This window comes from Podarcis cretensis, assembly GCF_951804945.1.
Source record: "Podarcis cretensis genome assembly, chromosome: Z".
In the NCBI taxonomy this organism is placed as follows: Eukaryota; Metazoa; Chordata; class Lepidosauria; order Squamata; family Lacertidae; genus Podarcis; species Podarcis cretensis.
In genome coordinates this window covers 22,939,064-22,964,718 of record NC_137184.1, presented here as the reverse complement: position 1 = coordinate 22,964,718, position 25,655 = coordinate 22,939,064, and the positions used below count along the sequence as shown (strand labels likewise).

General features: G+C 40.7%; 1 protein-coding gene across 1 annotated transcript; it reads left to right on the top strand.

The window, feature by feature from the left end:
• Nucleotides 1-4,839: 4,839 nt before the first annotated feature.
• LOC307207673 (homeobox protein CDX-4-like) lies at nt 4,840-25,655 on the top strand. Its single transcript, XM_079961767.1, has 3 exons — nt 4,840-5,320; nt 22,260-22,405; nt 23,873-25,655. The coding sequence occupies exons 1-3, from the start codon at nt 4,855-4,857 to the stop codon at nt 24,125-24,127; spliced, it is 867 nt and encodes a 288-aa protein (XP_079817893.1). The 5' UTR covers nt 4,840-4,854; the 3' UTR covers nt 24,128-25,655.

Genomic DNA, 25,655 nt, shown 5'->3' with positions numbered 1-25,655 from the left:
GGAGGCCCCCAAAAAATTTAAAGGGGAAAAAACCGGATGTACCTTTCCAAAATATAAGATAAAAAACAAATAAAATAAAACCTATATACAGTTAGAGCTTAATAATTATTTCACTATTAATAAACTTCTTCTTGATTGTATTTCACTATTAATATACCGGTACTTCTTAATTGTATTTCGGTTCAACAATTACTTTGATTAAAATACATATTTTCTTATGTTCAAATGGCTTTAGGTATCTATTAAGTCCATAAATTACCATATAGGATATATTCAACACAAAAACCAGTGACAATTTGTTATTGACAAAGGACAGCTGAACATATAAAGGGCCCCATTACCTTCAGTAGCTTAGGGCCTCATCAAACCTAAATCCGGCCCTGGATATGACCACTTGAACTGGGGTGTTACCAGATGGGCTCAGAACAATGTAATGGTCTTGTCTGCCAGTCTCTCTCCAGCAGTGGCTTCCACCAGCTAGTACAAGGGGAGAGTAAAACCTGTATAGGCTCAGTAAACATCTCCAGGGGTTGATCCTTCTTCTCATCCGCAGGCAATTAAAACTATTTAGAGCCGCTCAGTGGGGAAATGCACTGTGAGAGGGCAATTGCTTTAACCAGAGAGGAAATTGGGGGTGGGGGGTGAGAAAAGTCTAGATGTCTTAATTGATTTTACACACCACAAAATTTAAAGCTGTTCCAATCCGGTATCTCTTTGAAGAGATGATTTCTGCTTTTCTGAACTGAATTACGATCACTGTATTCAGTCTTTTCCTACCGGGGCACTCCAGCTGTTTTTGGACTACAGCTCCCATCAGCCCCAGCCAGCACTGTGGTCCAAAAGCAGCTGGAAGACACCAAATTGGAGACAGCTTCTCTATTTGATGTATAGTAATTGCTTAAAGATTCCGCCTCTGTGGAGCCATCTGTAGGGCTGCTCTGCTCTAAGCTTCCGAAAGGAAAGAGCAGGATATAAATGTAATAAAATTAATCCTGTTCCCCATGCAAAGCATGTACCAGTAATTATTTAAAATAGTTCTCGTCTCTCACCATATAAAGGCAGCCAGATTTTGGAAAATGTTTGAGTTAGTTAGTTTGGACTCTTGGTACTCAAGGGTCTGGCAGACAGCCTTCTTAGGAAAAAATTCTCATAAACTGAAAGTCTCTAAGAGGTCTAGTAAAAAAAACCAAAAAACAGTCCCCCCCTTTTGCATTATGGTTTAATTTATGTCATTTACAAATAAGGAGGCATATGGACGGATTATCCCTCCAGCTAATTTTCATGTGGTTACATGAAAATACTATCAATAAGATTCAACACACCCATGCTATTTTCTTTTGTTTTATGATATTTTATTTTTAATCATATTTCTGTTCTTATGGTGTATACATATGAAAGCAAGGAAAATAAGAATAACGCAATTTTTTTTTAACCTGAGGATCATCTAGTCCAGCCCCCTGCAATGCAGGAATCTCAACCAGATCATACATGACAGATAGCCACCCAACCTCTGCATAAAAACCTCCAAGGTAGGAGAGTCCACCATGTCTTGTGGGATCTGTTCCACCGTCAAACAACTCTTACAGTCAGAATGTTCTTCCTGAAGTTTAGTCGGAATCTCCTTTCTTGTAACTTGAAGCCATTGGTTCTAATCCTATTCTCCAGAGCAGAAGAAAACAACTTGCTCCATCCTCCATGTGACAGCCCTATAGATATTTGAAAATAGAGACTACACTTCTGTTGATGCTTGCTTTGTTGCTGCATCACACTGTTCACTCATGTTAATCTTGTGATCAACTAAGACCCTTAGATCTGCCATCTCTCCCAGAGTGCTGCTTCAGGTGACTATTACAGAAAGGCTCGTGGTAGTGCTGGCCCTGGAAACTCCTATGGGTTTTCAGCATCATCTGAATGAAGGCAGCTATTTGTCCAGGTAAACAAAATGTAAGAAGAGCTCAACTAGGCCAAGTCAAAGGAGCATCTAGTCCAACATCCTGTTCTCAAAGTAGCCAGTCAGATACCTTTTCTGGAAATCCTACAAGCAGGACTTCAGCACAATAGTACAGTGGTGCCTCAGGTTAAGTACTTAATTCGTTCCAGAGGACTGTTCTTAACCTGAAACTGTTCTTAATCTGAAGCACCACTTTAGCTAATGGGGCCTCCTGCTACCACCGCGCCGCCAGAGCACGATTTCTGTGCTCATCCTGAAGCAAAGTTCTTAACCTGAAGCACTATTTCTGGGTTAGCGGAGTCTGTAACCTGAAACGTATGTAACCTGAAGCATATGTAACCTGATGTACCATTGTACACTCCCCACTTGTGACTCCCAGCAACAGATTGCCTCGGACAGTAGAAGTAGAACATAACCATAATGGCTAGTAGTCATTAACAGCCTCTTTCCATGAACTTGCCAGATTGTCTTTTTGACTTGTTCAAATTAGTGGTCATCATTACATCTTGTGGTAGCAAATTCCATAGTTTAACTATGCACTGTGTGAAGAATATATACATAACAATTTCCTCACACCATGCCAATGTCTTCCACTGGTAGGGACAGGAAAGCGTTCAGCATAATATTATAAGGACACCAGTATGAAAGAGCACAGGATGTTTTTACAACCTTTGCAGATGTATCATGAAGATTCTCCCTACAAGACTCCAGAATCAATGAATTAAACACTACAGAAGCAAATTTGGCAGCGGTGTAAATCTGTTTGAAAGTCATTCTAGAATGCACCTTGAAGACACAATCACAAGTCATTCATCCTGTGTTGGAATCCTGTTTGGAAAAGAACATCCTTCTCTAAATATAGTTACATTCCCAAAAGCTCCTGCTTATTTCACATTTTCTAATTGTGGGAATAGGTGTTACATTGGAGGTGTCTAAGGGCACACACACATTGAGTCAATGGAACAATTCACTACACGTTGAATGTGTTCAACAGAGATTTGCTCTAATGTGTCAGCTCATTCATAAAGGTGCAATTAAATATCACATCATTAAGCGACTGTATTTTCCCCCTAATTATCCTGATTATATTTTGCTGGCTCATAAAAAAACAGCGCCAATACAATTCACACTTAAAAATGAACATATTTCTTTCTTGGTTGGTAGGAATCATCTTCCTGATTATTTTCAGCTATAACTTGTAACACGTTTAAACATGGAACTTTCTTGCATTGTTTTTTTAATGGCATAACTATGTCATGTAATGCAAAAGTGTTTAACTTTAATAGGAACAGGGAAAATTAAATTGCCACTGACAATTTGACATTTCCACTATGTTTCAACTCATGTTTGCACCAAGCTGACCTCACCACTACCTCACCCCTCTGCCTTACAGTAGGTCACACTGATGCCATTGATAGGGGGTCAAGTAAGTGCCACCACCCCACAAACCACCACCATTCCAGTGATAAATTTGGGTGGAGTACCGGGTGATAAAAATCATTTTGAGTCATTGATTAGGTAATGCATCACCTAGTGGTTAGAGGGAATGACACACTCCTCTGACATAGCAAAGAAGATTACCGTCTTCAGAAGAAAATGATATATACATACATACAGTGCTTTTTTCTATTAAAAAATGTTTAGGGGTACTTTCATTTTCCTACTCATATTGAAATACTGCCCCTCAATGAGGCGAAACTTGGATTCACAAAATGTTTTGGGGCAGTGATTTTTTTTCTTTAAGAAATGTTTAGGAGTACTCTCATTTTGACTCAAGAAAATCCCCATTTTATAGTTCAAATCTAGAAAAATAAATGCAGTAAATGGACAAAAGTACAAAGATTCACAAAATGCGTACCCCTGCGTACCCCCAGAAAAAAGCATACCTACATTATATCTCATTATTCTGTGCCACCTACATACATAATTTTATTTGTATGCCGCTTTTCCACAGTATAAACAATGTTCAAGGTGGCTTTCAAAGTGAAAAAAAGTTATTCAGTTCAAAACACAGCAAAAGTAGTCAGAAGCAGTAAATAAAACATCAAAAAGTACACAACCAAATGGAACAATTTTCCACATACAAGATGCAAAATAAAGATACTAAAATTAATATCAATAACAGCAACAACCCACAGCTCAACAAAAGCCCCTAAGCAATATCCCAGCCCAAGAGTTGTCAAAAGAAATGAACTTGCTTATCAGATGGCCTTATTCAAATCTCCAGTATATTTCAGTGGAAGCTTTCCTACCTTGTAGTCTAAGCATTGTATTGTGGCATAACCTTTCACAGAAAAAAATCCACTTTGTCTGATGCCAGAGGTTGTACAGTCGACAACAGGTTGTGCCAAAATAAAGCTGTTGATTTTAAGATGCTACAAGACTCTTCTTGACTCTTTTTGCTGCAACTGACAAAACAAATTCTAGAGGGACAGATGTGTTAGTCTGACGCAGCAAGTGCATACATAACTCATTTATGATGGAATGAGATACTTGTTGTTCTTATTTATTTTATTTTTGCATAAATAAATAAATGTGTGGAATCTGTGCCCTGTCTGTCTGGGGATTTGGGAAACCAGTAGGTCAGGACATGGAGCATCTGTGAGAAAGGAAGCACCCAAATTGGCAGCAAGGTGGGGTTGTTGAGATGGCTAACCCTTCATTTGAATGCAAATGTTGCTTGAGAGCAGCCAGTTATCTGTGACATCAGACAGAACCTTAGTAAACTGTTGGCCCAGCACCTGGTAATACTATTGTTAATCGTGTGTAGTAAAGAGACCTCAGGGCTAGCGTGAGTCATTCATAGAGCCAGTTGGGGCTAGAAAAAGAGAGTGAGAGAAAGAGGAGGGGGTGTGACATCAAAGGAGTAGAAGCAGGATGCCTTGGCAGGACAAAGCTAGGGTATGAGCATCATGTATGTGAGTTATCTTTTGGAAAAAGAAGGCAGCATGTATCCAGGATCCGTAAGGTGCAACAGCAGCAGCAGCAGCAGCAACAACAACAACAACCTGCCGGCACAAAACTTTGCCTCCACGACACCCTACGCAGATTACATGGGATACCATCCAATGCAAAATATGGACCACCGTGGACAACCTTCAGGGGCTTGGGGAGCACATTATGGCCTGCAAAGGGAAGACTGGAATGCTTATGGCCCAGCACCTTCCAACACTGTGACCGCTACGCAAATGAATGGATCATCTCCCGGGCAGGTTTCCTATAGTTCTGCTGATTACAACTCCTTGAATCCCGCTGGATCGGGGGCTTTACCTTCTGTAAATACAATCAATACAGAGCAAATCTCTCCCCACAGTCAAAGACACAGCTCTTACGAATGGATGAGGAAAACAGTCCAATCCACTTCAACAGGTACGTTGGCGAGGACTAATCTATACACGGAAATCTCTAGCATTATTCTGTGCCATCTCACCCACACACCTCTGCACGGGAATACAAAACTCTTGCTCAAGATGAAAAAGATTGCTTCCCTAGACGTTGTCTATGCTTTTGAACAAATTTGATTTATTGTCCTTCTGATATCAATGAAAGATCAAATATAATGAAATAATCACCACATGCAATGTGCAGAAACAAGGGTTTTGAGGAGCGGGATAAGAGAATTTTTAATTGAAAGTGAACTGGGGTAATATCCATCTAAGTCATACTTAAAGAGATTCACTGAAATAAATGGACTTAAAAGTGAATGATTTCAATGGGGGCACTCTGTGTATGACTTACGTCAATTGATTTCAATGGGTCTGCTTTGAGTATGGTTTACTTTGTTATCACCCAAAGTCTTTTAAATGAGATAATCCTGCAAATATTTTTTTTTAAATATTCAACATAACCTTATGCCTGTTTATAGGAATTAAGTCTTACTCCCATATCAAATCAAAACTTTATTAGCAAAGCCAACAGGCCACAGCTAGACAAGAGTTAAAAATAAAAATAAAAATGAGAATAAAAAGAAGAAAAGAACAGGCAAAAGGGGGTCCGTCAGATGAACAAGTCTGTCACTCAGATGGTGGCCCTCAATTTCACAGCTCTCTCGATGTACCTCGCGACCTTCTCTGTTATCTGACTATCCGTATCAGATAAGAGAAAATACAGTGTAATGTCTGGTGAACGGCCGGGGTTGGAGAGAATAAGTGGAGTAATAATCTCATTCCTTAGGTCTTTGTAAATAGGGCAAGATAGAAGGACATGGGACACTGTTTCCGTGTTACCATCTCCACATGGGCAGAGTCGTTTTTCAAATGGAGTCTTTTGGTAACGACCTTCGAGTACGGCAGAAGGAAGAACATCCCATCTAGCCAATGTAAAGGCACGTCTGTATTTTGGGATGGTTAATTTAGACAAATATGAGGCTGGGGAGTCAAAATGAGAAGGGGGAAAGTAGGTATACCATGGGCACAGTTTCTTTAAGATGGTCAGGTTGTTTTGCCGTTCAATGTCTTTCAGGCGCTGGCCAATTAGACTCTTTGCTTTACTGAGGCCCATTGATAGTAGGGACTGTGAATGCAAACCGCATGTAAGGAGTTTTTGATGCACAGTTTTGAACCACTTGCTTTTGTGAGAATCTTGCATTACTAGAGGCAGTAGACCAGGTGGGTTTAGATTAAGACGAAGCCAGTAGTTGAATGTTCTTTGCCAAGTCTGAGTTTCTACAGATGGAAGGCAGGCCTCGAGTCGTAATGCTGCGTTTGGAACACAGGGGGGGACGCCGAATATCTGCCTTAGAAATTTAGACTGAACAGTTTCAAGACTGGAGCAGTGGTTCCCCGTCCAGATTTGTGCCCCATACAGTAACTGCGCCAAGGGTTTTGCTTGAAAAACTTCAAGGGCTGCTGGGATGTATCTGCCCCCCTTTGTGTAAAAGAAGCGGGACAGCATCTTAATACTTTGAGCTGCTTTTTCTTTGGCACATTTTTGATGGACATCCCAGGACCCGGTCGACTGGAACACGATACCCAGATATTTGAAGGCTTTAACCTGTTCAATTGTCTGGTTATCCATCCTCCAGCTGTACTGTCTGTGTTTCCTTGCAATAACCATAATTTTGGTTTTCTGATAGTTTATTGCCAGTTGCTCTCTCCTACAGTATGCTGAAAATTCACCTATGAGCCTATTTAAGCCTATTCTTGTTCGAGATAGGAGTATCGCATCATCAGCATACAAAAGTACTGATATTGATTTGTCAGCCAGTTTGGGGGCGTGGAAGTCCGGAGATGACAAACAGTTAACCATATCATTGATGTAAAAGTTAAATAGAACTGGGGCCAGGATGCAACCTTGCTTGACCCCCTTGCTGACAGGAACTGGTCCTATAAGATGGCCATTTAACGAAGTTCTTACATGCAGCACCGTGTCTTTATATAGACAGCTGATCAGGAATAATAGTCTTTTGTCTATACTTGATGTGCTCAATTTATCCCAGAGTCTTGCACGTGGAATTGAATCGAAGGCAGCCTTTAGATCGATAAAGGCTGCATATAGCACCCCGCGGGATTTTTTGGCATATTTATCAATTAAATAGGCTAGGGTGAAGCAGTGGTCTATGGTGGATCTGCCTTGCCTGAAACCCGCTTGCTCTTCCGCTAGAATAGCTTCAGTTTCCAGCCAGCTAGTTAGCTTAATATAAAGATGTTTGGCATATAGTTTGCTGGGTATAGGCAGAAGGCTGATTGGTCTATAGCTCGCCGGGTCTGGCGTAGGTCCTTTTTTGTAGATTGGAATAACTATTGCCTCAGTCCAACCATCTGGAAGTAAACCCGTTGAGTCGATCCAAGAAAATAGAGACGCCAGCAGGGGGGCCCACCAGCCAATGTTGGACTTCAGAAGTTCGGCAGGGATGTAATCAATCCCTGGGGCCTTGTTGTTCTTTAATTGTGCGATTAAGTTCTCAACTTCCTTAACAGTTACTGGTGGCCAGTGAGGTAGGTCCTCCAATTGAATACATAATTTGTAATGTTGGGCTTCCTGGTCATAGAACACAGATTGAAAATGGCGCAACCACTCCATTGGTTCCACTGTACAGATGGAATTAGTACGCTCCTGGTCCAGTACTCCCATATAGGACAGCAGGCTGAAACACGCTGTTTTGGTAGCACTGTAATTCAATATATGGCTCATTTAAGAGTAAGCTTCTCACATTTTCTACACACTTGTATAGCTGAAAAACTAAAATGGTCTTGAAGGAGAAAAGTTATATTCACATAAAGCTTCACATCTTCTGAGGTCTACATGAGAGGGAGGTCTGCAGCATCACACCATGGTTATATGTTCAATTTATAGGGTTTCATGCATTAACACTTCAAATGGAAACAGTAGATGAAAGGTCATCCTTCACTTTAAAATGCTAGGCATGCTCAGAGGCTGCAGGGATCTAACGCACACAACCAGCTTGATTTTTTCATAGGAGTTTCAATAGTAAGCTGGTGAAATAAAAATTGTATAAAATATATCTCGGAGCTCCAGGAAAATATTTGTTAGATAATGGACTAGAATAAAGGTGTTGGCGGGGTGTGTGTGAGAGGAGGAACTGCCAGATTACTAAACACTCAGTAATTATAGTATATGGACAATGAATAATAAAAATCTGGTTTTAAAGTGCTGCATTAAAAAGAGAATCCTGAACAACCACAGCTACTGTGTAGTTTGACTGCGGCTATTAAGAAACCATGGAAGTTAATTGCTGCAATACCTGGGTGCTCTATAACATAATGCATAATGCCAGGATCCCAAAATGAGCCAGGCACACTTTTGCAGGCAGTCCTTCAAAGAACAATAGTGCTATTAAGGGGGGGGGGGGTTAAGTACTGCAAAACTTAAATGTATTTAGCTTTCAGTTGAATCCTTTGGTTATGAAACAGTAGTGTAAACATATTACTCCTTGCTGATTATGTAAAGTACAGGAAACTCTGATCAGTGATTTGAACATCTAAGAGCTCAACTGTGATATTATGGCTTGCTGTTAATCAAGCCTCATGAAATGCTGGGGCATGTAAATCTCAAGGGGCTAATCAATGGTTTAAATTATTTCTTCCAAGTGAAGGATTGTGGTAAAGTATCTCTCTAAATACAGGCTACTGGAAAGGTCTTTATTGAAATAACTTTCAAATAACTTTATACATTGCTTTTGAGGCCTCTTCTTCTTATATCCCACCTTCCATCAAAGGAACTCATGGGTTCCCTTCTCATTCTATCCTCACAAAAACCTTGTGAAGTAGGCTAGGCTGAGAGACAATAACTGCTTCAGTGAGGATTTGAACCCTTATCTCCCACAACACTCTAACTGACTTTTTAAAATGCTGCTATGTAAGTACCTAGAGTTGCCATTCTTAGGTTTCAGCACCGTCCCCCTCTCTGGAAGTTCAATCTCTGAGGCTCAAATCCTACACATGTTGAAGGTTGCATTCTCAACTCAATTTATGAGTAGACATGATTAGGATTGCACTGTTAGCCACATTTGAAACAGGGTGGAATTTTACTTACAAGCAAACATGCACAGAATATTGCTGCATGGCTCCTTGTCAGTGCCCAGCCTACACATACAATAGAACAATTAGATCTGTCTGATATATCTAACCAGACACAACAAAGAAAGTACGTCTTCACACAGCACACGGCTGTGGAATTTGCTCCAATAATGTGATGGCCACCAGCTCAATAACTGTGTTCTACTTCCAGTGTCAGAGACAGTATGTCCCAATACCAGGTGCTGGGATTCACATGTGGTGAGAGTTGCTGTTGCTTGCTGGCTTCCTATAGGCATCTGATTGGCCACTGTGAGAACAGGATGCTGAATGAGGCAGGCCTTTGGCCTAATGCAGTTTTCTTCTTGTATTTTGATGTTAACAAAAATAACAAATTCCAGAGGGGTAGCTGTTTTAGTCTGTGGCAACAAAAATAACAAGGAGTCTCGTGGCGCCTTGAAGATAAATAAACACTTCCTGCCTCACAATGCAAAACCAGATTGGTAGACAATTCTAAGTAAAATTAAACACACCATGCTAGAGCCCTTTAGAACCTAACAAATTAATAATATAAGAACTGTCCTGTAAACAGGAACCAACTGAGCTGCCTGGTCCAACATTCTGTCTTCTGCAGTAGCCAACAAGGTGTCATGAACATTCCATGAACAGTGCACAACAAAGCAGTGCTTGTTTGCTTCCAGAAATCAGGGCAGCTGATAGAACCTGCCCTAAGGATATTTGGCAGCAAAGTGCTTATTCAAATGCTCTTTTTGGATGCTATACTCTCTACCATCAGGAATATCAGCAGCTCTTCTTTGTACAGAATCCAAGTGGCCAACAATTAAGGCAAGAACACTCAGTTAAAGCATATTTTAAAAATTGTTACTATTGAGCATTTTTTCCTCCACTGTGCTATATGGAATTAGGTGATAGCCAACTCTGGAAAGCAGCTTGCCAATATTTTTTTAGATTATTATTATTTTCCAGAACTGAGCTCTGCTTTGACCTTGAGAAAGAGATTGGATCTTCTGGAAATAATCCAAATGGAACCTACAACCAATTAGAAACACAATTCCCCCCCCCCCCCGGTATATACTCTTGAGAACAGAACCTTTTAGAGCTAGTTATCTCACCAGTTTCCTTATAAAATGTCTTTACTGAGCTAAGTTACTAAGTGCTGCCCACTGCAGTCTTAGATAGCTGCTACAACAAGGTAGACACATGTATTTGTGGTCAACATCAAGTCATCTGTTAGCAGCCAGAGCTTTCAGATTTAAAGTTTTCAAATATGACAAAACCAATATGATGCATGCCTTGTAAATTTTTGACTTACTGTCAAGCATATACTGCTACAAAGACTTGGTAGTTAACATAGCAGATGGCCAAACTTCTCCTATTTGGTTCAAATGCTTTATATAGTGTATTTAGCACCAACAGTGGCAGATGCTCCCCTGTGAGAAGAGGAGTATTAGGTCAGAGGTTTTCAAACTGCTTTCAAGGGTATTGTGGGCTTTCAAGAAGTTTATCAGGGGTTCCTTGATGAGTGTTAACACTGGCCAGCTTTCTCTGCAAGACAGTTTGACCAGAAGCTGAGCATTTCTTTTGGAGTATGTTTGCCCAGAGAACAGACCTGCCTTTAAATAATAAATATCCCCTTCAAATGCAGAGAGCCTATTGTTTTGGTTTGTACCAGTTGGACCTCCACCCCTTTGCCATCACATTTCATTATTGGTGCCACCTTCTCATGCAACAATGGAGAAGGCACTGTGGACTTCAGGTCCTGCTTGCAGGCTTCCCATGGGTATCTAGTTGGCCACTGTAAGAACAGGATGCTGGACTAGATGGGCCATTGTCCTGATCCAGCAGGACACTTCTTACACTCTCGTGCTCACTTCACTCCAGATCTTCCTCGGCTTCCGTATGAGGGTTATGGGTTTTTTCAAGGTACAGCCTCATGGTGAGGAGAAACTTGGTCCATGCCATGTGCTGTGTCTGTGTCTTTTCCCTGGGATCTGCTTTGTTTTCTACCAGAATCTTAAAGTTCACCAAACAGAGTCAGGTGCAAAATAGTGCATAAAGAGGCCCAGTTTAGGTGTAACAATCACAGTCCAAAAAAACAGGGTTCCATGGTTATTAAGTCAAGAGCTAGCATTGTGTATATATGTGTGTGTGCTTCCTATTGCCCTTCCCTCCCTCCTTTGTTTTCTTGCAGGTCTTAGTGCAATATTTCCAGGGATTGTTAATCCATTATCGGTTTCAGGAAATCCAATTTTTAAGAGAAGGGACTTCTCTTGTTACTACTGTTAAACAATAAACAATAAAGGGATTTTGTTTGTTTGGTTTACAATCAAGCAGTACTGTATATAAATTGTGTTAAATAATTTAAAAAATACTGTAAATCACTGAAAGGTCTGTCAGTAGACACCAAATCTCCTCTATGCATACAAACACAACCCCACTCAAGAATTTTCTGCAGTAGGCGGAAAGGTAAATGTAGAGTGAGTTTCCTGAAAGTTTAAAAGCACATTTATACCACTTTAGCACTCATTGCTTTCCCCAAAGAATCCTGGGAGCTGTAGTTTACCACTCATAGAGCTATAATTCCCAAAACACTCTTAGCAAATTATAGGGGGTGATGTGATTGGTGTAAATAGATGAATACTGACTTTTTATAATAAATTTTTATTAGTTGTCAATTACAGTACAGTCCAATAATAGCCTCATTATAGCAATACCAATTTATAATACAATTATTAATAACAATCATTCAAATACCGAATTATACAATTTAGATAAAGTGGGGGCCCTCATAACAATCCACCCCCAAACATTTTTCAGACATCTGCTTTTTTTCCTTCTCCCATCAGGCCTGCTATCCCCAAAGGCCTCTTAACTTAGGAATCTTGTACAATGGACTGTCACTTTTCCCTATGTTGCTTTCCTGATCCTAAGCACATGCAGAGATGAGAGTCAGGAGGGAAAAATAGCAAACTTTAGCTCCCCATAGCTAAAATACACACACAAGAGTTTTCTCCTTTAACTGTAACTCTGTACAAGTTGCTCTGATTGCCCTTGACACCATATGTGGAGATATCTCCACATACTTGCAGTTTTTAACTTCCTCCACCGTCATAGGCAGAAAGCCCATGTACACCTGTTGGTGGCAATCACAAGTGGGAAGAATGCTGCTGCACTCTGGTTCTCCTTGTGTGCTTCCTTTTGAGGCATCTGGTTGGTCACTGTGAGAATAGGATGCTGGACTAGATGGGCCTTTGGCCTGATCCTGCTGCCAGGTTTTTCTGAAGTTTTTAAATTCGACATTTTCTCTGGCCCAGGGTTCACTTTTGCCCCCTTTCTCGAAGGATTTAGGTAAAAATATACATTTATGTGGGGGTTACGTTCTGAGACATCGCGCACATCAGTGAAATAACTGAACTCCATTAAGAAAGACTGTAAACATCAGCTCTGCCCTTTTAGTGATGTTTCAGTAATGTCTTTATAACGCTTCCAGGTCACTTTTGGGTTCACCACATTGCATAAATGGGGGGCTGCCTGTACTGTGATGTCAATACCGACAGAAATTTAATAATAATAATAATAATAATAATAATAATAATTTTTATTTATACCCCGTCCTCCCCAGCCAAGGCCGGGCTCAGGGCGGCTTACAAGCAATAATAAAAACAAGTTGAATGATTACAACTTAAAAACAAAATTAAAATACAACATTAAAATATTGAAACATTAAAATATTAAAATGTAGCCTCATCGCAGGAGGAGAAGGAAAAGAAAAAAGAAAGAGGGGGAGGGAATCAAATTGGCTCCAAGCCAAAGGCCAGGCGGAACAACTCTGTCTTACAGGCCCTGCGGAAAGAAATCAGATCCTGCAGGGCCCTGGTCTCATGAGGCAGAGCATTCCACCAGGCCAGAGCCTGTCTTGCACCATGCCAGACTATTGGCCCATCTAGCTTAATATTCCCTCTACAGTGACTGATAGCAACCCTCAAGGGTTTCAGAGAGGAGTATTTCCCAGCCCTACCTGGAATTGAACCTGGAACACTTGGCATGCAAAGCAGATGCTCTGAGACTTGGCTGTAAGTCTCTGGGTTTTTTTGTTGTGCAGTCACTATTAATATTGTGAACTGATAGGTCCTTGTTTCAAATCTTGCCTCCTCAGCCATGAATTCACTAGGGAAGCCACCATCTCTCTTCTTGAAAATGGGGATGCTTTTAATACTGACCTACCTTATGTGGTTGTTGTACATATTAAAGAGACAATATGTGAGGCAACTTGAACACTCTAAAATGCTATATAAATGCTAAGTATAGATACAATAGATGCCTATTGTATATATTATTCTACCATTCTTTTTCAGAACAATTCAAATCCAGAGCTGCAACCTGGAAACAGGAGAGTCAAGGCAAGATACCGTATTTTTCGCTCTATAGGACGCACTTTTTCCCCTCCAAAAATGAAGGGGAAATGTGTGTGCATCCTATGGAGCGAATGCAGGCTTTCGCTGAAGCCTGGAGAGCAAGAGGGGTTGGTGGCTGTCTTGGCTTCTTTGCTCTTTGAGGCAGGCGGGGGGGATAAAAATGCTTTTCTTCATTCCCCCCCCCAAAAAAAAACTAGGTGCGCCCTATGATCCGGTGCGCCCTATAGAGCGAAAAATACGGTACATAAAAGGCAAATATCGGTCAACCCACCCCCTGTCAATATATATGTATATATATTTGCCTTAAAGACCTACATGAGACCGAATGATAAAAAATAGTAATATTAACTTAAGACACAGCCTGAGAAAATGTGGGGGAGGAATCTGCAAAATAAATTTATGATTTTATAATATGTTTTCAGATAAATTTTCCAGTGCTGCATAACAATTGTAGAACAAATTTTAAGAACCACAATTATTAAAAAATCAGTCAAGAAGCAGAACAATTTAAGAATCGCTATCTGCAATCAGGTCTACGGACAGATTAAAAGGTAGATTAAGGATATAATCCTAAAGCGGGCCTGAGAACATGTAATTTAAGGAAAATGATACTTACTCTGCTTTGGTTTGCATCCTTCCCATAACTTTCTGGGTTGCTGATTTGATTTTGGCGGTTGTGTATTACAGTCATACCTTGGGATAAATACGCTTCAGGTTAAGCATTTTTGGGTTGCGCTCCACAGCGACCCAGGAGTAACGGAATGCGTTACTTCCAGGTTTCGCTGCTTGCGCATGCGCAGACGCTCAAAATGAGGTCATACACATGCGCGGAAGTGGCAAAACATGACCCGTAAACACTCAGTCGCGTGTTACGTTCACTTCAGGATGCAAACGGGGCTCCGGAACGGATCCCATTTGCATCCAGAGGTACCACTGTATTAGCTGTCAGAAAAATAAAAGGAAACTGTCAGTCATAATATAGTAATTATAATAATAATAATTTTTATTTATACCCCGTCCTCCCCAGCCAAGGCCGGGCTCAGGGCGGCTAACAAGCAATAATAAAAATAAGTTGAATGAATACAACTTAAAAACAAAATTAAAACACAACATTAAAATATTGAAACATTAAAATATTAAAATGTAGCCTCATCGCAGGAGGAGAAAGGAAAAGAAAAAATAAAGAGAGGGAGGGGAGGGAATCAAATTGGCTCCAAGCCAAAGGCCAGGTGTAACAACTCTTGTCTTACAGGCCCTGTGGAAAGAAATCAGATCCTGCAGGGCCCTGGTCTCATGAGGCAGAGTGTTCCACCAGGCCGGAGCCAGAGTTGAAAAGGCCCTGGCTCTGGTTGAAGCTAATCTAATTTCCTTAGGGCCCGGGACCACTAGGGTGTTGCTATTTATGGACCTTGAGGCTCTCCGTGGGTCCGAGGGTCCTAGGCTGTGAAGGGCTTTAAAGGTCAAAACCAGCACCTTAAATCTTAAATATGTGAAACTTAATTTTAAAAAAACAAAACCCTTTTGCTCAGAATAGACCCATTGAAATTAATAAAACCAAGTTAGTCATGGTCATTGATTTCAATGGATCTACACTGTAAAAGTAAGCACAGAAGAGGTGGTGCAAGGGTGGAGGAGAGAACTGCTGAAGATTATTCATCCACCTCATCCAGTGCCCTCCTGCACACCACCTGGTAGGATGGGCCACAGCTGCACTCTTGTCCTTAATTTCTTTTTTTTTTTAAATAACCAATATAGAGCCAGTGTGGTTAAAGACTAGGAGCTGGAAGACCTGGGTTTAAACCCCAACTCAGCCATGAAACTCACTGGGTGACCTTGGCGCAATCAGTCTCTACTGTACTACCCCACAGGAGTGTTGTGAGGCTAAAATGGGGAGGGGGCAGAACCATGTACAGCAGCTTGAGGGGAAAAGTAGAATATAAATGTAAGAATAAATGTAGAATAAATACATCTTTTGTCCTGCTGGAAACAGTGGGAAGGAAATAAAATCTAGGGCTAACGTAGTTACCTAGAGGCATTAACTGGAGTGGGAAGCTGTTGGATCTGAGCTTTTGCTTGGTCCATCCCAGCACTCCTCTAATATTGGGAGGGCAAGTTTGGGTTCATGTTTGGGTTCCCTTACACCAGCTCTTCTTGTCTGGGACGGAATCTCTCTCTCCGTTGGGAGAGAGAACTGGTGCTTCCTATAGCCTTTGGGGCACCTCCCAGGAGCTACATAATTGTAAACCTGAGACCACTGAAAATATCTGGGTAAATAAAAGTCTTTCCCTGATAAGGAAAAGGCAGTGTTTTGGTGAGAAAACTGCAGAGAGAGTGTGCTAACACCAAAATGTATCTCTACCTGGTCTCTATCTGCTTCATCCAGGGCCAGATTTAGGTTTGATGAAGCCCTAAGCTACTGAAGGTAATGGGGCCCTTTATATGTCCAGCTGTGCTTTGTCAACAACAAATTGTCACTGTTTTTTGTTTGGAATATATGCTATATGGTAATTTATGGACCTAATAGGTATCTAACCAGTGATATTTTAGGGAGCAGTCTAGCAGGCGGGGCCCATTATTTACATCATAGGAGCCTGCACAACACAAAACACTTGTTGCTGTATGTAGGTTTTATTTTAATTGTTTTTATCTCATATTTTGGAAATGTACATCCAGGTTTTTTTCCTTTAATTTTTTTGGGGGGTCCCATGAGAGTGGGATCCTAAGCTATAGCTTGTTTAAGCTTATACATAAATCGGGCACTGACCTCATCTCTTAAGATTTATCTTAACCTGTCAGCAGACACATGTGGATGCAGGCAGCCTCAGAGATATTTTATTGTTGTTTTATTACCAATTTAATTTATTAATAGCTTCTTATGAAATACATAAAAGCAATTTCACAATACAATGAAAACAGATTTACGCTAAAACAACTGCACATATAAAAATTGTTAAAACAATAGTGCTTTAAAAATTAAAACCAACAGCACTATGAATTGTGCTCAGAAACAGACAATAAGTTAAGTTCCAAAATTGGCAATACAGTGGTACCTCGGGTTACAAACACCTCGGGTTACAAACACTTCAGGTTACAGTCTCCGCTAACCCAGAAGTAGTACCTCGGGTTAAGAACTTTGTCCCAGGATGAGAACAGAAATCGTGTGCTGGCAGCAGCAGGAGGCCCCATTAGCTAAAGTGGTACCTCAGGTTAAGAACGGTTTCAGGTTAAGAACAGACCTCTGGAACGAATTAAGTTTGTAACCAGAGGTACCACGGTATATATTCCTGCCCAGCAATATAGTACTCTATTATTTATTTATTTATTTGGAACAGCTACATTTCCCAAGTAGTCTTCAGTGCCAGCCTCATGCACAGCCCATTGCAGTAGTCTAATTTGGAGAAAAGGGCATGGAAGCAGAAAGTATAAGGAGATGGTGCCCACCTCCATACACTTCCATTTATCAACAAGCTAAGAGTGCAATTCTCCATGAAGACCTCATATTATGTTAGCTCTTCTTCCACAGCTGCTGTTCATTTTAAGGGAGCTTGCTCAGAAGAATCTGCCACAGGATTGTGTCCTATATCAGTTATTTAATACCATGAAGGTACATGGCACCTCACAGAATAGCATAAGCAAAATGACAGTAAAACCCTTTAAAACTTTGACTGTGGAGGGATAAATAAGGGACGGGTAAGAGAGACTCATATACCAAGCAGTGAATGAGAGTCAAAACATAAAGCTTTGTTTCAAGGAAATGAGGACTAATATAGGCCTTTGGCCCTCCAGACAGTGCTGGAATTCCAACCCTCATCAACCCCAGCCAGCATGGCCAATGGTGATGGGAGTGATGAGATGGTGATGGGAGCTGGAGGCCCACAATTTCCCTATCCTTGAATTAAGTGGTAGAACCAATGGACTGTATTCAAATATGTGTTATTCAAAGTATAACCATTAAAATTAATGGATGTGCCTAGTTTAGGCCCATTAATTTCAGTGGGTCTGCTCTAAGTAGGACTTACTTGAATACAACCCAAAATAAGGCTAGATTTGAGTATCCCCCACTTCTATAATAAGTTTAACAATTACATCAGTCACTATGCTAACAGTTGAGCTTCAGATCTCGTTCACATTTTTGCCCAGAACCATTTCTTTGTTGCTTTGAAGTAGATTTAATGTGTATAATTAGAACTGTGTCCCCATCACACAAACGAGAATATCAACATGGCCTCTTTTTTATCCCCCTGCAGAAGTCACAGACATAGACTAATTCATGTGACAAAGAGGATGTTAATGATGTAAAACAGGAGCAACTCTCAAGGAGGGAGGACAGGGTGAGCCAGAGGCAGTTTTCATGCTAATTTATTTTGCTTTGTAAACTAGCTGTGAGGTCTGAGCATCCCCCACCCCACCATGTCTTGCCCCTTCCATCCATTGTCTTCAGTTCAGAGGCCTATCTGCCATGTCAAGCAACAGACCCTCTTTTGACACCTCTTCCAGCTTTGATGTGCATCCCTGTCTCTTCCTTCTCTTCCTTTTATTTAGCAGTTATACTGCCGGAAAGAGCGACAATTTTCACAGCAAATAAAGAGGCCCGATCTTTGCTTTTATTGTGTTCAAAAGAAACACTCTGTGAATTTTATGGCCAATAGGAAAACTTCCCCCACCCCCTTCCCATCCCACACAATACTCAGGCTGAGTCACAGACTGGTAAAATAACAGGAGTATCCTAATACAGGTCAAACATCAGGTGGGTAGTTTCATGGCATTTAGAACAGCCTGATTTCCACAAAAGATTACAAATGAACACTTAAATGGCTCTGCCCTAACATTTGCACATCGTAATAATTAATTTTGAAACGATGCAACAAAAACTTTTCTCACGTGTTTTTTTTTTAAAGGGGATAGAGCCCAAGAAACCACTGGGAATCACTATATTCCCCCACCACATACCCCAAACATACACATAAAAAAATGAATGGGGCAATGTTCCAATTGTTTTCTTTAAAAACGCAAAATACAATTCAGCCCAAATAAAGCACTTTTAAGTCCTTTTTATTTCAATGGAATACCTGTTGACTTTTCTGGGGCGGGTTGTACAAACTGTACAAGCAAAACAAAGTCTGAAAAGTAGGTAACTGTGGCAAATTGCAACAAGTTGTTTTGTACATACAATTCCTTGCTTATTTAAAAGAAGGTAGAGATTGAATGTTTCCCTCAAGAAGAATAACTTTACACATGATCTGAGACAATACCAAGATCCACAGGCAGAATCCACACAGAGCTTGAGGACATGTTTAACTCTCCCATAGCAAACAGATCAAATGTGCTTCATTTTGGCTAGATGGTTCCCTATTTGCCTTATGATATTGAGTAAGTAAAACAGTGGTACTAATTGTAAAGAACTAGGGAAAGCAAGGATGGTGAACCATTTACAGAGTCACATTCTCTTCTTGCAGGGATGGTAGTGTTGTGCCAGTGGTGAATGGGGCCTGAAAAAGTAGACAGAGCAACAAATGTAAATTGTGCCTTTGAACCATAGGCTTGTTTCTACATACACTCACACACCACTCTCTATTTTTCAGTTTGGCAATCAATAGGCATTATCAGAGATCAAGGACACCTTCCAGACAGGGTATGGAGCAGGGCTGCTGAGGGTTGTGGCTTAGGAGAGTCCTGAGGGCAGCCTGAGGAGAGTCTTGAGGGCCTGTATTAAAAGGGTTTGTAGAATGATTAAACAATTTAGGACTAGTTCAAATAGTGCATCCCACTCAAGTCTTTATAGACACCTATAAAAATGTAATGCAGACATTGCTATTCTCATTGGAGCACTGAGTACATCTATAATTACCAGGTTTAACTGCTAATTTTTCCACACTGTGTTAGAGGGCCTTTTCAACAGAAGCACCAAAGTGGGGGATCACCCTCTGAGTTATAACTTGCACCAACTTTGTACAGCTTTTGTCAACAGGTCAAGATGCACTTCCTTGCCTAGGCTTTTGGAGAGGTGAGATGGGGTGACAATCCACTCTTTCTGCTGCTTCAATGTGCTGTTGCTTTTATTGTATATTTTCTGAAATTTTAAGGTATTCTATATTTGTGTGTTTTTACGTATCCCATCATGGGGCTCCTTGGATGAAGAGTGGGCAATAAAAGTGATACAGTCACCTGCCCTGCTCCTGGATCTGATTGGTTCGGGTGGAGGGGCAGGAAGTGCTTCTTGCTCCCCCACCCTCCACCCAAACCAATCATACCCAGGAGCAGAGGAGGAACTACTCTTTTTCAAAAGGCAAGACAGAAATAACCTATATAACAGTTTGCTAAGAACTATAACATGAAGAGCCCATGCTTGAGCTTGTTTTTCCCTTTCCCTGCCTGTTCATTTCCCCTAGTGTGTCAATGTCTTGAGCCTAAGGACAGGAACTGTATTAGTACTGAGCTTGGTAAATTGCCTTGGGAGATTTTCCCCCTCCCCTTAAAGGCCAGGGTATAAATACAACAAACAAAGTTGTAAAAGAAATATTTAGACATAGAATTGAAGAGATGGAAGGGACCCTGAGGATCATCTAGTCCAATCCCCTACGATGTAGGAATATGCAGCTGCCCCATATGGGGATCAAACCTGCAATCTTGGCATTATCAGCTATAACCCACTAAGCTACCCATGAATTTGTTTATTTTCAGTTAATAAAAATTAAATCCTCTTGATAGTAAGAAAACCGCTGTGTGATTTACAAAAATACAAATATATATTTGTATTTTTGTAAATCACACAGCGGTTTTCTGTTTAAAGCAGATGTTGAAAACATTCAAATGCTTATTAAAATTAAAAAAAACCTAAAAATAAATGAAACACATGTAACGTCTACATTTCTGGATAGGCTTTCCCAAACAAAAATGTATTTGACTGACACCAAAAAGAGAACAGTGAACTGGTCCCAAGCTATTAAGCGACTACTGTAATTGGCCTGGTTTCAAATGGGATACCAGTGCAGATCTGAAGAGAAGTGTATGCAGACAGGCTGTAACTCCTGTAAGCAATCATTTGAGAATTCTTCACAAACTGTAGCTTCTGGATCAGGTGCCAGGGAAGCCCCACAAAGAGTGCACTGCAGTAATCCAACTTTGAAGTCACCAGTGCTGGAACTATTGTGGTCAAGCTCTGCAGGTTGAGGAATGGCTGTAGCTGTCACCCCATTCACAGTTGGTAAAAGGTGCTTCTAGCCACTAAGGCTATTGGAGCCTCCAGTGACTTGCACTGGATCCAGAAGCATTTGCTACACTGTGTACCTGCTTCTTCAAGGGGAAAGTAACCATGTCAAGGAATGCAACAATAGCCCATATTCTCAGCCACAGGAACCACTCACCCAGTGCCTCCATCTTGCCAGGATTCAAGCTTAGCTTATCTCACCTCATCCCAACACTAGCCCAAAGCCTACATGACATCTCCTACTTCAGATGTTATGGAGAAATAGAGCTGAGTGTCATCAACGTACTGATGGCACCTTAAACACAAAACTCCAAATGGCTGGCCACAGTAGCTTCATATAGATATTAAATCACTCTGGGGATAGAATGCTATTTTTTATGTAGAATATTGTGGAATGCTCTCCACAAGAAGGATTGCCTGCCACCTTTGTTACAAATCTTTAGGTGCCAGGGAAAACATTCCTCTTCTCCCCAACCTTTGGCTAGTTAAACAATCTATGGCCTTTTCAACTGTGTGTTGGTGGTGGTGGGATCATTGTTTTTGTTTGTTACTATCTTATGTATTTGTTGTGTTTTTATATTGTTAACCGCCTTGTGATCCTCAGGGGAAGGGCAGTATATTAAAGAAAGAAAGAAAGAAAGAAAGAAAGAAAGAAAGAAAGAAAGAAAGAAAGAAAGAAAGAAAGAATAGTATTAGGGATACAACAGTGCCCTGCAGCACCTAGCGTAACTGCCAGGAAGCCAGAAAGCACTCTACCACTGCTATTTGTCCCCTTAGGTAGAATTCGAACCACTAGGACACAGGGCCCTCAATTCCCATTCAACTGAGTCAGTCCAGAAGAATACCATGATCAATGGTACTGAAAGCCACAGAGAAATCAAGGAGCACAGTCACACCCCCTTTATTTCTCTCTCTCTATAGTTCATTATCAGGACAACAGACATAGAATGGTAGAGCTGGAAGGGACCCAAAGGGTCATCTAGTCCAACCCCCTGCAATGCAGGAATGTATACACATACAAACTACTACTGTCAAGAAAGCGAGAGTATGCAGGAGTATGTATCCTGGCACTCTCCAGAATATATGTAGACATCTGTATTTCAGTCAATCAAGACACAAACATGAGACATGCCAAATTTTCTGGTTTAGAAATACCTATGTGTATTTTGTTTTTGTTTTTTTCTGAACAGGTAAAACAAGAACAAGAGAGAAGTACCGTGTAGTTTACACGGATCATCAGCGATTAGAACTAGAGAAGGAATTTCATTACAATAGATATATTACAATCAGGAGAAAGTCTGAACTTGCTGCAAACCTGAGACTTTCAGAGAGACAGGTAGAGTATGGTTTCCAATACAAAAGAGGTAAATTACTGGACCAAATTTGGGTGGTGTTAAAACAAAAACTGCAAAGCTTTCAAGGGAGGTATGTGTAAAATGGCTCAGTTCAACTCACTGTGACTATTCACTTTAATAATGTTTTATAAATAAGTGGTCTAAATGTTTTTATTATTTATAAATAGACAAAAATTGCCACGAACAAGGTATTAAGCACACCTTATTGAGTCTTTGCTCAGATTTTGAAAAGGTGGTACTAAAGGTGACTCTGTATAGTTATTTTTAAGGTTTTAAGCTTGAAATGGGAGTGAAAACTTGTGGAATGCATGAAGTATGCTTTAAGAAAAGCTAACTAGCATGCTAGCTGTGGTTGATTGGAGTTGTCATCCAACATACCTGGATGGCATCAGGTTTGCAAAGGCTACATTAAGGTTGGAAAGATAGGAATGTACCTTAGACCAGGTCACACTGTTTATCGCACACTTTACCCTGAGAGGCAGCAGTAGGGGACTTTCCCATCACTTGCCACCTGTGCCCGGGACTGAATCTGAGCCTTTATGCATGCAGAGTACATGCTCTGTGCTGAACTACTGTATGAGTCCCCCTCTCCCCAAGTTCTTGCCAGCTTAGCAGAGAAAAACCAGCACAGCCTGCTCCTGTCTCTTTAACAGTAGTTTGATATGCAGTTGTCATTAGATGAAGCTTTTCATGGCAGGCATCTAAGATATCTATCAATATTTCAAAAATGGGAAATCTATTGTTTGCTTGATAACAGTACTATTCTCACAGTAAGAATTAGTGGCACACTACATACCTGCCCCCTCATTTTAATATCAGGCAATACTGTAATTCTCTCAACTTCTGATTTACTTGGACTTAGTTTGTCTTGCCTGCATAATATCTCTCACAGAGCCTGGGAGGCAAGAGCAATGCTTTTTCTGGGGATATGTGGGGGTACACATACCCCTAAACATTTTGTGAATCTATGTTTGGCCTCATCAAGGAGCAGTATTTCAATATGAGTAGGAAAAAAAATTTTTAAGGAAAAAAGCACTGGGCAAGTGTATCCAGTTGTTAAGACACATGAACAGAAAGCATATCTAGAAGTGGTGCCATCTTGGTGGCACAAGCTGCCACCAGAATTTGAGTAAGTTCACTCAAAAGTTAATGAGGGTGGTACGTGAGGGTACCAAAGATGGCACTGCTTGCTTTCACAGACACATTGCACACAACTTCTTAGAAGCACACTGTATGTGCCTTTCTGTCTGATGTCACAGAGTCTGTCAACAAATGTAAAGAGTGGCAAATACATCCATTTTGTTATTTTGCTGCCCCTCACATTGGACCCAAATGTGCAACACACACCTTCCCAGTGATTTAATTAGAGAAAGGCATACAAAGAAGGACATATGCATTTATAATTTTGTGGTAAGCAACTGAAACCATTATATTATTTGCCCTTGTAGGTAAAAATCTGGTTCCAGAACCGAAGAGCCAAAGAAAGAAAATTAATGAAGAAGAAAATGACAAGTTTTGATGGCAGCAGCCTCAGTTCCATCCAGAGTGACTCTGGTTCAATGAGTCCCATCCCAATGCCTGACCCACAGACGCATTCAGAAATGACTGGTACTTTATTCCCACCACCTCCACCACCTGCTCCTCTTCCAATGAATGGCTTACAGCACAATGGAAATCTCCAGCAAGTTGTGGCATCTCAGTAAGGTCATTGCGTTAAAGGAAGAACATGATAAAGCATGGGTACATGGAGCGCTACAGTTCACAACAGGAACGCCAAAGCTGTTTGCAAGAGACCCAACTCCCCAGCCCCAGCATCACAACAGCCATTTGTAAAATACTGAGAACTTCACATCACATCAAGGCCTGGGAGAAACAGCAAAACATCCTTTGGCAAGGTTACTTGTGATTTGGCAAAATCTCTTTGGGAACCTTGTGTTCTTGACTGCAAAGGCGGTCTGGAAATAGTGGCTGAGAGAAAGGGGGTTATGGCCAGAAAAACTTTTTTGGAATAAATGCCCCAAATCTGCAGCGCCATACTTTGCTTGATTTGAGACTGAATAATTTTTACACAGAGCAATTCCAGTAATTTGTCCTTTCTAGAATGTTTTTATTCTGTTCTCTTAACAGAGTGAAGCTAATGACAATTACAAGGAAACGAAGGGTTACACTGAGTCAGTGTAGCTTGTTGTCAGGACTGGGCATATGCTGTGTTTCTGCAGAAGTACAGGAAAAGTAGACAGTGCAGTATTAGGCACAAAATTCAGCTTCCTAAGAACAACTTTCATTTTAAACAGAAGTTCCTAGTCCTTATGGCTAAAAAGTTATGCCTGAAGGTGCACAGGCAGTGCCTGATAAAATTTCAGAACCTAGACACATAGCTAAGAAAGATTTCCAGTGCTTGAGGGCAAACTCCTTGTTCCTTGTCATAACCAGCAATAAATTTTGCAAAATAAGGACACTGTGCAAATTTGCTGAGTTTGCACAATGGCTTGTCCAAATGCAGATGTTGTTTTTTAGTGTGGAGGTTACACACCAGCCAACTTTTTGCTGATTGGATGTTTCCAGTGTAAAATTTCCGGATGTTTGAACCCATGGGGAAATTGTGGCCGGGGGGGGGGGTCAGTTTGCCATTAAATTATTGTGTTTGGTATATTAAAGGTTAATAATTTTGGGGTTAATAATTGCAAATCGAATTTACTTCTTAATATTTTTTTTAAAAAAAATTACAAATGGAGCTACAACTGCTGAACTGTAATCAACCTAGCATTCCCCCCCCCCAATTTTTCCAGTTTATAAGGAAAAGGTGGAACCTCCCCACTCCCAGGAACAGGAGAAACTGCCAACATTATAGTAAAAGAAAATGTTTGTGTAATCTGAAAATTATTCAAGTAAGTTCTATTCAGAGTAGACCCACTGGAAGTAATGTAGCTAAGTTAGTATTGGGTGTACCGTGAGCAAGGTTAGCACTGATTACCACCCTGTGTCTCCTACAATCCTCCACAATGTGAAGCAGACATAAAGCATTCATATCCATAAACAGAACTGTAACAAAGCAAAGAGGGATATTACATGAATTTTAATCAACCTATTTTTCTGAGCCACCACAATCAGTTTCTGTTTCTTCATATTTGCCATTGTATTTATCATGGACTTCTAAAAGCTGAAGGTTTGCCCAGGTTGAAACAAGCTTATCTATCCTTTCACATGTTGTGGGGAGGGGAAAGGCTTGGA

Coding starts and splice junctions, on each gene's coding strand:
- LOC307207673 (XM_079961767.1), top strand. CDS start 4,855: ATGAGCATCATGTATGTGAGTTATCTTTTGGAAAAAGAAGGCAGCATG. Junction 5,321..22,259: donor AGTCCAATCCACTTCAACAG/GTACGTTGGCGA, acceptor TTTTCTGAACAG/GTAAAACAAGAACAAGAGAG. Junction 22,406..23,872: donor TGAGACTTTCAGAGAGACAG/GTAGAGTATGGT, acceptor TTGCCCTTGTAG/GTAAAAATCTGGTTCCAGAA.